General features: G+C 50.5%; 1 protein-coding gene across 3 annotated transcripts in view; it reads right to left on the bottom strand.

Annotated features, from left to right (window-relative positions):
• The window catches only part of LOC134340426 (growth factor receptor-bound protein 7-like), a 189,476-nt gene that overhangs the window by 73,545 nt on the left and 101,765 nt on the right, over window positions 1–14,166 (bottom strand). For all 3 annotated transcript variants that reach the window (XM_063037645.1, XM_063037644.1, XM_063037646.1), the window contains 2 exons: window positions 10,685–10,841; window positions 4,685–4,806 (listed from right to left, as the gene is read on the bottom strand). In XM_063037645.1, coding sequence (XP_062893715.1) covers window positions 4,685–4,806; window positions 10,685–10,841 — 279 coding nt within the window. The remainder of the gene's footprint in view (window positions 1–4,684; window positions 4,807–10,684; window positions 10,842–14,166) is intronic.

The raw sequence follows: 14,166 nt of genomic DNA, 5'->3' as shown, positions 1-14,166 counted from the left end.
GTAGGCTCCCCCCTCTCCTCGCAGCCGATGGACCCAGAGGAACGGCAGAGACCCGATACAGTTTGGCACCAGGAGTTGCCAGTCAGCGTTGAACCCAACGTAAGACTCCCTTAGGGACTCTCGGACTTTTCCCTCAGGGTTTACTCCCGAAGCCTTCCCCGTGAGTGGGTCTAGTCGCAAGGCAGTGGGAGGTTTGAGATTAGAGTTTTCCTTCTCCTCGATAAGCGGATGAGCCCCATTCGCCCAAAGCGACTGGTTTTAAGGCGCCAGTAACCCGCCTTTGCCCCTTCACCTGTCAGTAGTCACAGTTCCACCGGGCTTAGTAGCTAAACCACACGTGCAGGCCGGGAGCTGGACTTGGTTGCCGGAGGCTGTTTGAGACGCACGCCGTTGGGAGCGTTTAATAGGTAGCGGGATTAGGCCAAGTTTAAAGAACCTGTGCTGAGATTGAGAAACCAGGTGAGTTTCTGGGAGCTGTGTGCTTGCTGGATCCGAAGGACCTGTTCTGTGCTGTATCCCTGAGTACATCATTTTCAACAAATGCACAGTGCAGAATCAGGTCATTGGTCCCCGCTGGCCAATATCTGCCTTTGTGTCTCGCACAAGGTACCTCCCATCTAACCATCAGACACAGGAGCAGAGTGAGGCCAATCAGCCCATCGAGTCTGCTCCGCCATTCAATCATGGCTGATTTATTGTCCCCATCAACCTCCATTCACCCTGTAACCTTTCAAGAACCTGACACACCCAGCTTTAAATATACCCAGTGACTTGGCACCCACAGTCGTCTGTTGTAATGAATTCCACAGATTCAGCACCCTCTGGCTAAAGAAATTCCTCCTCATCTCTGATCTAAATGGACGTTCTCTGGTCCTCAACTCCCCCACTGTAGGGAACATCCTCTCCACATCCACTCTATCTGTGGCTTCTGGTCCCAGACTCCCCCACTATAGGAAACATCCTGTCCATATCCACTCTATCTGTGTCCTCTGGTCCTAGACTCCCCCAGTATAGGAAACATCCTCTCCACATCCACTCTATCTGTGCCCTCTGGTCCTAGACTCCCCCCACCATAGGAGACATCCTCTCCACATCCACTCTATCTGTGTCCTCTGGTCCTAGACTCCCCGACTATAGAAAACATCCTCTCCACATCCACTCTATCTGTGTCCTCTGGTCCTAGACTCCCCCACTATAGGAACAATCCTCTTCACATCCACTCTATCTGTGTCCTCTGGTCCTAGACTCCCCCCACTATAGGAAACATCCTCTCCGCATCCACTCTATCTCTGCCCTCTGGTCCTAGATTCCCCCCACTATAGGAAACATCCTCTCCAAATCCACTCTATCTGTGTCCTCTGGTCCTAGACTCCCCCACTATAGGAAACATCCTCTCCACATCCACTCTATCTGTGTCCTCTGGTCCTAGACTCCCCCACTATAGGAAACATGCTCTCCACATCCGCTCCATCTTGGCGTTTCAATATTCGATAGGTTTCGATGAGATTCCCTCCTCGTTCTTCTGAACCCCGGATTTGAGCTATGAAATGCTCCTCGTGCGTTAACCCTTTCATTCCTGGGACCATTCTCGTGGACCTCCTCCGGATCTGTTCCAATGCCCGCCCATCCTTTTGCCTCCCGCCTTTTCCAAAACGCTCCTCGGTGAAGACGCGACATTAACTTACGGAGTCAAGTGTATTGTTTGAACTCAGAACCTGGTCTCCGCTAACGGCTCCAGCCATCATGGATTCTGTCTACTCCAGGAGCGAGGCTGAGTGATATCACAGCAACAACCTCGCCCTCAAGGTCGGTAGGACCAAGGAAGTGATGCTGGGTTTCAGTGTCCACACACCAGTCCTCACTGAGGAATCAGCAATGGGGAGGGTGAGTAGTTTCAGGCTCCTGGGGGCTCGTGTCTCTGAGGAACTCTCCAACCTATCGATTTAACTACAAAGAAGGCACAACAGTGGCTGTATTGCATTCGGAGTTTCGGGAGATCGGGTGCGTCACCAAGGACTCCAGCCGGATCCAACAGGTGTACCGCGTAGCGCGTTCCGGTTGGTTCCCTCACCAGCTGGAGGGGGCAGCCGCGCAGGATTGGGGGTTGGGAGGGGGGAAGGAAGAGGCAGCAGGAGGCTGTAAACTCGGCCTGTCCCATCGCGGACGGCGGCCTCCCCCAGGACTCCTTCCGGAGGAGATGACTCAGGAAAGCACCATCTGCTACTGAGGGCCCTCACCACCCAGGACATGCTCTCCTCTCGTTGCCGCCATTGGGGAGAGGGTACGTAGTCTGACGACACACACTTCCCCTCCGCCGTCCGATTTCTGGATGGACAATGAACCCATGAACACTACCTCTCCTCTTTCTGTTTTTTTTCCATTACCTGTTTGTCTGTCTGCTTATTTACAGCACTGTACAAAGGTCTTAGGCATGTACATCTACTGTAGCTGGGGAGCCGAAGACTTTTGCACAGTACTGTAGTAATTTTATGCATTGCACTGTACTGCTGCCACAGAAAAGAAAGCAAAATTTCCTGACAAACGTGAGTGATGATGAACCTGATTCTGATATGGGTCTGCGTGAGGACAGGGTGAGAGTAATTGTGGTTGGGAAAAGGGAAAGGGAGAGGGGAATCACGATTGGGAAAAGGGAAAGGGAGAGGGGAATCACGGTTGGGAAAAGGATAAGGGAGAGGGGAATCATGGTTGGGAAAAGGGGAAGGGAGAGGGTAATCATGGTTGGAAAAAGGGGAAGGGAGGGGAATCATGGTTGGGAAAAGGGAAAGGGAGAGGGGAATCACGGTTGGGAAAAGGATAAGGGAGAGGGGAATCATGGTTGGGAAAAGGGGAAGGGAGAGGGGAATCGTGGTTGGGAAAAGGGAAAGGGAGAGGGGAATCGTGGTTGGGAAAAGGGGAAGGGAGAGGGTAATCATGGTTGGAAAAAGGGGAAGGGAGAGGGGAATCATGGTTGGGGAAAGGGGAAGGGAGAGTGAAATCATGGTTGGGAAAAGGGGAAGCGAGAGGGGAATCATGGTTGGGAAAAGGGGAAGGGAGAGGGGAATCGTGGTTGGGAAAAGGGGAAGGGAGAGAGGGAATCATGGTTGGGAAAAGAGGACGGGAGAGGGGAATCATGGTTGGGGAAAGGGGAGGGAGAGGGGAATCATTGTTGGGAAAAGGGGAAGGGAGAGGGGGATCATGGTTGGGAAAAGGGGAAGGGAGAGGGAAATCATGGTTGGGAAAAGGGGAAGGGAGAGGAGAATTGTGGTTGGGAAAAGGGGAAGGGAGAGAGGGAGTCATGGTTGGGAAAAGAGGACGGGAGAGGGGAATCATGGTTGGGGAAAGGGGAGGGAGAGGGGAATCATGGTTGGAAAAAGGGGAAGGGAGAGGGGAATCATGGTTGGGAAAAGGGGAAGGGAGAGGGGAATCGTGGTTGGGAAAAGGGGGAGGGAGAGGGGGAATCACGGTTGGGAAAAAGGGAAGGGAGAGGGGAAAGGAGAGGGGAAGGGAGAGGGGAAGGGAGAGGGGAAGGGAGAGGGGAAGGGAGAGGGGAATCATGGTTGGGGAAAGGGGAGAGAGGGGGGAATCATTGTTGGGAAAAGGGGGAGGGAGAGGGGGAATCATGGTTAGGAAAGGGGGAGGGAGAGGGGAATCATGGTTGGGAAAAGGGAAGGGAGAGGGGGAATCACGGTTGGAAAAGAGGATAGGGAGAGGGGAATCATGGTTGGGAAAAGGGGGAGGGAGAGGGGGAATCATGGTTAGGAAAGGGGGAGGGAGAGGGGAATCATGGTTGGGAAAAGGGAAGGGAGAGGGGGAATCATGGTTGGAAAAGAGGATAGGGAGAGGGGAATCATGGTTGGGAAAAGGGGGAGGGAGAGGGGGAATCATGGTTGGGGAAAGGGGAGGGAGAGGGGAATCATGGTTGGGAAAAGGGGGAGGGAGAGGGGGAATCACGGTTGGGAGAAAGGGAAGGGAGAGGGGAAAGGAGAGGGGAAGGGAGAGGGGAAGGGGGAGGGGAATCATTGTTGGGAAAAGGGGGAGGGAGAGGGGGAATCATGGTTAGGAAAGGGGGCAGGGAGAGGGGGAATCATGGTTGGGAAAAGGGAAGGGAGAGGGGAATCATGGTTGGGAAAAGGGATGGGAGAGGGTAGGGAGCAGGAGGCACCAGAGAGACATTCTGTAATGGTCAATAAACCAACTGTTTGGAATCAGATGACCTCGCCTGGTTTCTCAGGGCTGGGTGTGTCTGCACCCCCCGACCTCTGGCACTCTCTCTCTGCCACTTGTCCCCACACCCCTCCCACTGTGCCCCACCCTCGCCATTCCCGACATCCTTTGCTCCCGCCAGATTTACAAACTCGCTGTCCGCTCCACGCTGACCAATACAGTACTGTGTGCAAAAGTCTCGGGCACCCTAGCGATATGTACGTGTGCCTAAGACTCTTGTGGCAGTACTGTATATATACATACAGATTTTATTTTAAAGTTATAGTATATGTTATGTGTTGCACTGTGCTGCTGACACAAACCAACATATGTCACGGAATTCTGATTCTGATTTTGATTCAGACTATGATGGAGAAGGTTGTAATTCAGCGTCGAGTGTTCCTTTAGGAATAATTGTGATTTGCCGCCTGAGGTCCTGAGAGGGAGAGGGAGAGGAGGCCGGCGTGGTCAAGCTCCCTACCTCGGGGTTCCTGAAGACCTCGTACTTGGCGTAGTGCTTTCTGAAGATGAACTTGCTGCCGCCGTTGGGTGGCCAGGCGGCCTGCAGGTCCGCCAGCGGCTCGTGATCCTCCACGTACCTTTCTGGGGCGGGCAGAGAGAGGCGAGTTAGTGCGGGTTGGGAAGAGGAAGGCAGCTGTCTCTCTCTCTCTCTCCCCACCCACCGTGTCTCCTTCACCCGTCGGCAAGGTGCGGCCGGCCTGGGAGCTAACTGTCAGTGATGAGGCTTCCAGCGTCTGCAGAAGCTCCTGTGTTTACGGTCTGCAGCTCCGGGGAAGTGCCTAGCTGTTTCTGAGAAGTCTCTGAGGTACAATGCCATGCAAACGTCTCAGCCACGTATCTACAGCTGGGGTGTCTAAGACTTTTGCAGGGTACTGTAGTAATTTAATGTATTGCACTGTACTGTGCGTGAACACTTGGCCAAGTGGTTAGGGCAGTGGACTAGCGAGCTGAAGGTCGTGAGTTCCAGCCCCAGCCGAGGGAACGTGTGTTGGGTCCCACATTGCTCTGCGACGACACCGGTGCCAAGCTGTATGGGTCCTAATGCCCTTCCCTTGGACAACATCGGTGTCGTGGAGAGGGGAGACTTGCAGCATGGGCAACTGCCGGTCTCCCATACAGCCTTGCCCAGGCCTGCGCCCTGAAAACTTTCCAGGCGCAGACTGACGGATGCTGCCACGAAAAAAACAAATTTCATGACGTACGTGAGTGATGATAAACCTGATTCTGATCTGGGTCTCTATTGTGGACTGAGAGAGGGGAAGAGGGCAGGGAGAGGGGGAATCATGGTTGGGAAAAGGGGAAGGGAGAGGGGAGGGAGCGGGAAGCACCAGAGAGACATTCTGTAATGATCAATAGACCAATTGTTTGGAATCAAATGACCTTGCCTGGTGTCTCAGGGCTGGGTGTGTCTGTACTCCACCCCTCCGACCAGGCACTTCTCTGCCAACCGTCCCACACCCCTCCACCCTCACCATTCCCAACACCCTCTGCTCCAGCCAGATTTACAAACTCTCTCTCCTCTCCACATTGACAATTCAGTCCTGTGCAAAAGTCTTAGGTATCCTAGCTACGAGACTTTTGCAGGACTGTGGTTATGCCTGCCTTGAAGAAGTTAGCAACTTCTCTTCAGTGGGAATTCAGTGAGACCCACCCCAACGTTCTCACCACCCCCACCCCTCAACGTTCTCTGCCCATTTCAGGTTCCCCCTTTCACCCCATCTCTTCTCCTCAGCAGCCCTTCATCTCCCCCCCCAACCAGTGTTCCTCCTCCTCCCCCTTCCTCCACGGTCCACTCTCCTTTCCAGTCAGATTCCTCCCTCCCCAGCCCTTTACCTCTTCCATCTACCACCTCCCAGCTTCCCATTTCATCCCCCACCCACCCACCTTTCTGCTCACCTGGTCTCACCTACCACCTGCACCAGACGCAAAACACTGGAGGAACTCAGCAGGTCGGGCAGCATCTACGGAGAGGAATAAAGAGTCGACGTTTCGGGCTGAGACCTTTCAACCTATTCCAAGATCAATCTCACCCTTCCCTCCCACATAACCCTCCATTTTTCTATCTAAGAGTTTCTTCAATGTCCCTAATGGACCTGCCTCCATCACCTCCACTGGCACACCCACCACTCCCTGTGTGAAAAACCTGCCTCTGACAACACCTTTACACCTTAAAATCGTGCCCCCTGGTGTTAGACATTTTCACCCTGGGGAAAAACTCTTTGACTGTCCACTCAACCTGTGCCTCTTATCATCTTGTACACCTCTATCAAGTCTCCTCTCATCCTCCTTCGCTCCAAAGAGAAAAGCCCGAACTCAATCAACCTTTCCTCATAAGACACGTTCTCTAATCCAGGCAGCATCCTGGTGAATCTCCTCTGCACCCTCTCTAATCCGGGCAGCATCCTGGTGAATCTTCTCTGCACCCTCTCTAATCCAGACAGCATCCTGGTGAATCTCCTCTGCACCCTCTCTAATCCGGGCAGCATCCTGGTGAATCTCCTCTGCACCCTCTCTAATCCGGGCAGCATCCTGGTGAATCTCCTCTGCACCCTCTCTAATCCAGGCAGCATCCTGGTGAATCTCCTCCGCACCCTCTCTAATCCAGGCAGCCTCCTGGTGAATCTCCCTCAGCACCCATCTCTAATCCAGGCAGCATTCTGGTGAATCTCCTCTGCACCCTCTCTCATCCAGGCAGCATCCTGGCAAAACTCCTCTTGTGTTTAAAATGTCTTTACCAATGGCTGTCAACAGGTTAAAGAGCTGTGTTCTCAACAATTCAAGTCTATACAAAGTCAGCGGAGGTTTAGGTGCCAGAGAACTGTGAACAACCTGTACTGCAGTTCTCCCATGATCCACTCTCCTCTCCAATCAGATTCCTTCCTCTTCAGCCCTTTGCCTTTTCCACCTATCACCTCCCAGCTTCTTACTACCCCCTCCCCGCCCACCTGTCTTCACCTATCACCTTCCAGCTATCCTCCTGCCCCCTCCCCCCGCCAGCATTCTTATTCTGCCCACTTCCTTTCCAGTCCTGACGGTCTCGCGTGGTCGACTGTTTATTCTCCCTCCACAGATGCCGCCTGACCTGCTGAGCTCCTCCAGTATTCTGTGTGTGTGTGTTTCGCTCTGGATTTCCAGCATCTGCAGAATCTCTTGCGTTTCTGGCAGCATTAAAGGGGCTCTTTCGATCAGACATTTCAACATGTAGAGGAATGCAGAACTTGTGCAGACAGGTGGGATTCATTTAGTTTGACATCAGGGCAGCACAGATATGATGGGCCGAATGTTCCCCCGATTTTATTTTTAGGGCTGCGCGGACCAGCCGTGGCTTTAAGCAGGAAATTTATACATGGCCTGAAAACTGCGCTCCACTTTAAATGTGGGGTTTGTTTTGGTGATATTCATATCCAGCAAACACAAACCACACCTCGCAATGCAAGTAAGCAATGTCAGGCGGTCAAAGCAACCGACAGGCACCATGGCAAAAGTAAAATGTTTTGGCTAGATGGCGTTGCGTTCAGTGGGTTGCCGGTTTATTAACAGTGAGCTACCGACTTCCATTCTGTGTTTATTGTTACAATTTGTAATGGTGTTGTAACTTGAAAAACTTATAAAGTGTGGACGTTTAAGCTCTAAAATGTTTCAAATTAAAGGTTGTGGTATGTTTATTATTTAGAAAATTTACAGACTGGGCCGGCTGGTGGTGCAACGACATTGGCGCCGGACCCAGAAGTGGAGGTTCCCGAGTTCGAAACTAGTCGGGTCCGCTCCTGAGTACGCTTTCCATCCATGCCGGGTTGGGTGTCAAGATCGCAACCTGACCTCGTAAAATAAAGGGAAAAATACTGCAAAAAAATGTCTGCGTGAGGAGTGGCGTGTCCCGCAGTCTCTCTCTCGCTCCCTCCCTCCGCGCCATGAAAAAGACATCATCACAGACGCACGCACGCAGCCACAAGCAAAATAAAGAAAATTTATGGATTACATTAATAAATGCATAATTATTCACAGGGTATATCACAATGATATCAACATAGATTTCAAAATTATATTAACATTATATAAAAGGAAATTCCAGCCGTAGGGTAACAAAGGCTATGTGCGCGGGGGCATTTCAGTTACCGCGTGGCCGCACACTCACTCGGCTTAGAGGGCCCATTCTGTGTTCTTCTACCCCAGAGATGAGTGCTAAGTGGTCAGGGAACGAGAGCCATGGAGTGGTCTGGGAGAACGAGAGGTGTTGGGGTGAGATGCATCAGATAGGGAGGGCAAGGAACGAGTTTGGTTCAGGGTTTCAGGGTAGCAGGAAGGGGAGGAGGTGTGTCAGATGGAGTGAGCGGCAGGATGTGAGGGGATGTGTGAAGGATGTGGGGGTCTGTTTAAAGGACAGAGCAGGGTGTGGACAGTGTGCGATGTCAGAGGTGCCACCGTAGCAGTTACTGTGACGCTATCACAGGTCGGGGCATTCTGGAATCCGAGTTCAATTCTAGCGCAGTCTGTGCGGAGTCCCTGTGGAACGAGTGGGTTTCCTCCGGGTGCTCCGGTTTTCTCCCACAGTCCAAAGGCATACCGGGTCGGTCAATTGGTCATTGTAAATTGTCCCATGATTAGGTTAGAGATTGTTGGAAGCTGTAGGGTGGCGAGGGTTGAGGGGCCAGAAGGGTCCACTCTGCACTCTGTCGTTAAATAAATAAACAGATAGATCGATAGACGGATAGACACACAGATAGATAGACAGACAGATGCACAGATAGATAGACAGATAGACAGATAGATGGATAGATAGATAGACACAGATAGAGAGATGGACAGATAGACAGATAGATGGATAGATGGACAGATATACAGATAGATAGATAGACAGATAGATAGATAGATATACAGATAGATAGATCGATAGACGGATAGACACACAGATAGATAGATAGATAGCTAGGTAGACAGATAGATAGATAGACAGTTAGATAGATAGATATACAGATAGATGGATAGATAGACAGATAGATAGACAAACAGATAGATAGACAGACAGCTAGACAGATAAACAGATAGATAGATAGACAGATAGATGATAGATAGATATACAGATAGACAGATAAACAGATAGATCGATAGATAGATAAACAGATAGCTAGATAGATGGATGGATAGATAGATAGATAGACAGATAGATACAGATAGATAGATAGATACAGATAAATAGATAGATAGACAGACAGATAGATAGATAGATGAATAGATAGATTGACGAATACATAGATAGATGGATAGATAGATAGGTAGATAGACAGATAGATGGATAGATGGATAAATTAATAAACAGATAGATAGATAGATAAACAGACAGATAGATAGATAGACAGATAGACAGACAGATAGATAGACAGATAGATATACAGATAGACAGATAGATAGATAGATAGATAGATAGACAGATAAACAGATAGATAGATCGATAGGTAGACAGATAAACAGATAGATAGATGGATGGATAGATAGATAGATCGATAGATAGACACAGATAAATAGATAGATCGATAGATAGACAGATAGATAGATACAGATAGATAGATAGACAGACAGATAGATAGATATATAGACAGACAGATAGATAGACAGATAGATAGATAGATGAATAGATAGATTGACGAATAGATAGATAGATGGATAGATAGATAGGTAGATAGACAGATAGATGGATAGATGAATAAATTAATAAACAGATAGATAGATAAACAGACAGATAGATAGACAGCTAGACAGACAGATAGATAGACAGATAGATAGACAGACAGATGAACAGACAGACAGATAGATCGATAAGCAGATAGAGAGATAGAGAGACAGATAAATAGATAAATAAATAGATAGATAAATAGATAGACAGATAGTTAGACAGACAGAGAGACAGAGATATATCGACAGACAGATAGAGAGATAGATAAAGAGAGAGATAGACAGGTAGATAGACAGACAGATAGATAAATAGACAGATAAACAGATAGACTGACAGATAGACAGACAGATAGATAGAGAGAGAGAGATCAATAGACATACATATAGATAGATAGACAGTTAGATAGAGAGATAAATGTGGGAGAGAGTTGGAGGGGTGAGCTTCCGGTGAGGAATAGGGATGATGATGAGTGGTGGGTGACAGGGTGAGTGTCATGTCGGGTAAGAGGGGGAAGGTTAGGGAGACAGGATGGGGCGAGTGACAGGCAAAGAGGAAGAAGGGTGAGGACGGGGAAGAGAGGAGTGAGGGAGGGTGTTGGGAAAGAGAGTCGGGAGCGGGGGTGCAGTGGTGAGAAGAGTTGGTGTTGGGGGAACATGCAGGGTGAGGGTCCAGCTGGGGAGAGGGAGGCTGTACAGGTCTCTATCTCACCCAGAGCAGAGTTGGTGTGAGGAAAATGGCGGGGGAGAGTTGGGCCGGCGAGAAGGAGGGGGTAGGGGGTCTGGGTCTCACCCAGAGCAGCGTCGGTGTGGGCCTCCACCAGGGCCCAGCTCTCCTCGTCCAGGCAGCGACCCCTCTCGACGAGCATGCTGCAGACGTCGCGAGCTGTTGCCGTGGCCCCCACCTCCAGTGACCTCCGCGTCCCGCCCTCGCTGAAGACCGTGATCACCTGACGAACACAAAGGAGGTGAGTGTAGGAGAGGCCCGTGCCCGGCCGCGACTCTAGGCCTGAGGTGAGGGCGGGCCAGCTGCCCCATTCTGCCGCTCGAGAGCAAGGCTCGATCTTACCCGTAATATTTTATTTATTCGTTTTATAGGTACTGCATGGAAAAGACCCTTCCTGCCCAATGATCCACACAGCCCAGTAATCCCCCTATTTAACCCCAGTCTCATCACAGGAGAGTTTACAATGACCAATTAACCCGCCGACCGATACGTCTTCGGACTGTGGGAGGAAACCGGAGCACCCGGAGGAAACCTACGCGGTCACGGGGCTGGAATGTACACACGGCCCCCCCTCCCCCGGACGCCGACCGTCACTGGCAGTTCCAACGTCATGTCATCAGCACTCGTACGAACCAACACCCAGCTAGATTCCACTTCCTTACCGCACCTTCTAGTGACCAGTTCTACCCGTCCGATACCTTTGATCAAACTCAACCCTCCCACTGGTACTTCTCCCGAAGTGCGGAAATCCACCCCACTTAGCACGCACGATTCACCGGTACGTCCTCTAACTCACACCAGCTTGTAATCTTATCTCGCTCCATCACCGCACTACTTAACGTGGCAATTTATACAGCTTTACCGAAAATTCCAAACCTGGACGTCTGCCCCCACCAATGCAACGCTCAGCTATATTGGCTCGTATTTATCTAGGGGAACCCCGTCCGCCGCCCAACCTTGTCTCCCGGTTGCTGTACAAATACCACCTGATTCAGCCTCAAACATCAATCATCAGCCACCACACAATATACGTTTTACCAATTACACTTTATAACTCTTACTAGGACTATGAGATTAATAGAGGTTCAATACAAAAAGGAACATCAAAGGCGCCAAACTTATCAAAGATCAATTTCTTCCTGCACACAGTTGGAGCTCGAGGACCTCTTCAGGACCACTCCAACCCCCTCGACTCGTAGCTCCAGACACCATCCGAAGAGATTGACCAGAGCACTCCCAGCACATCCGTCGTCCTCCCGGTCTCTCCTCCAACTTCCCCCCCCCCCAAAAACCCCCGTTTCCCAGCCACATGAGACAGCATATCACCCCAAGTAAGAATAACATGGACACCCATTAGTTCGTTCGCTCTGTTATCAATAATATAACCCAAGCAAACTGCTAGCAAGAGAACTTTCTCAGCATTTAACATAACAAAGAAGCCACTTTGATTAACATACGCAGTAACACTTGCTTACAGAGGACGCCGGAATTGGACTCCGAACTCTGACGTCTCGAGCTTCAATAGTGTCGCGCTAAACCGCTACGCTACCCGGGCGCCCCACTTAATCTCTCCGTCACCGACTGATAACACAAGTTAATAGCCAAACCCTTCAACCAACCTGTTTCCTTGGCAACGCACACAGAGACACACACACACACACACAGACACACACACACACACACACACACACACAGACACACAATCACACACACTCACAAAGACACAAACAACTTCCCCCTCACCTGGTCTCACCTGTCACCCTGTCACCTGTCAGCTTGCCTTCCTCCCCTTCCCCAACCTTCTCATTGTAGCTTCCAAACCCCTTCCTTTCCAGTTCTGATGAAGGGTCTCAACTGAAAGATGTCAACTGTTTATTCCCCTCCACAGATGCTGCCTGACCTGCTGAGTTGCTCCCAGCATTTTGTGTGTGTGTGCGTTGCTCTGGATTTCCAGCATTTACAGATCCTCTTGTATCTCTCACTGATGCGAGACAACTGCTGGCAGTTTGCCATGAGATCTCAAGACCATGAGACACAGGAGTAGAATTACACCATTCAGCCCATCGAGTCTGCTACACCATTCCATCAGGGCTGATTTACTATCCCTCTCGACGCCATTCTCCTGCCTTCTCCCCGTAACCTTTGACACCCTGACTAGTCAACCACCTATCAGTCACCACTTTAAATATATTTAATGACTTGGCTTCCACGGTCTTCTGTGGTGATAAATTCCACAGATTCACTACCATATGGCTAAAGAAATTCTTCCTCATCTCGGATCTAAATTGACGTCCCTCTATTCTGAGACTGTGTCCTCTGGTCCTAGACTCCCCCCACTGCAGGAAACATCCTCTCCACATCCACTCTATCTGTGTCCTCTGGTCCTAGACTCCCCCCACTATAGGGAACATCCCCTCCACATCCACTCTATCTGTGTCCTCTGGTCCTAGACTCCCCCAGTATAGGAAACATCCTCTCCACATCCACTCTATCTGTGTCCTCTGGTCCTAGACTCCCCCACTATAGGAAACATCCTCTCCACATCCACTCTATCTGTGTCCTCTGGTCCTGGACTCCCCCCACTACAGGAAACATCCTCTCCACATCCACTCTATCTGTGTCCTCTGATCCTAGACTCCCCCACCATAGGAAACATCCTCTCCACATCCACTCTATCTGTGTCCTCTGGTCCTAGACTCCCCCACTATAGGAAACATCCTCTCCACATCCACTCTATCTGTGTCCTCTGGTCCTGGACTCCCCCACTATAGGAAACATCCTCTCCACATCCACTCTATCTGTGTCCTCTGCTCCTGGACTCCCCCACTATAGGAAATATCTTCTCCACATCCACTCTATCTGTGTCCTCTGCTCCTGGACTCCCCCACTATAGGAAACATCCTCTCCACATCCACTCTATCTGTGTCCTCTGGTCCTGGACTCCCCCACTATAGGAAACATCCTCTCCACATCCACTCTATCTGTGTCCTCTGGTCCTGGACTCCCCCCACTACAGGAAACATCCTCTCCACGTCCACTCTGTCTCGGCCTTTCGAGAGAAGGTGAGGGTGAAGGCTGCAACCAGAACCTCGTTAATTCACAGGCCCCAATGAGCGGAGCTGGAGTGAAGACGGAATTCCACTGACTACGTGCTACTGCTGCAGGCAGAGCCCCCTCTGCCAGACCCGCACAGGCAGGCACCCGCTAGTCTCCAGCCAGCTAACCGGAGTCACCATCACCGGCGGCCTACTTAAACCCAGCTCTCAGCCACAGTCCTCGTTCACCAATCGAACCAGCCAGCCTCAACCAGTTGCTCCTCGCCTTCATTACCCTTGTAAACTTTCTCTACACTCTTTCAATGTTATTGACATCTGTCCTGGTAGGGTAGGTGACCAGAACTCCAGATAATACTCCAAATTAGCCCTCACCGACGTCTTATACAACTTCAACATAGCACTCCCATCTCCTGTGCTCAACGCTATGATCTATGCAGGCCAATGTGCCAAAAGCTTCCTTTGTGACCCTGTCAGCCGGTGACATCGCTTTCA

The sequence above is a fragment of the Mobula hypostoma genome, chromosome X1 (genome assembly GCF_963921235.1).
Source record: "Mobula hypostoma chromosome X1, sMobHyp1.1, whole genome shotgun sequence".
Classification (NCBI taxonomy): Eukaryota; Metazoa; Chordata; class Chondrichthyes; order Myliobatiformes; family Myliobatidae; genus Mobula; species Mobula hypostoma.
This window is presented reverse-complemented; position numbering and strand designations above follow the sequence as displayed.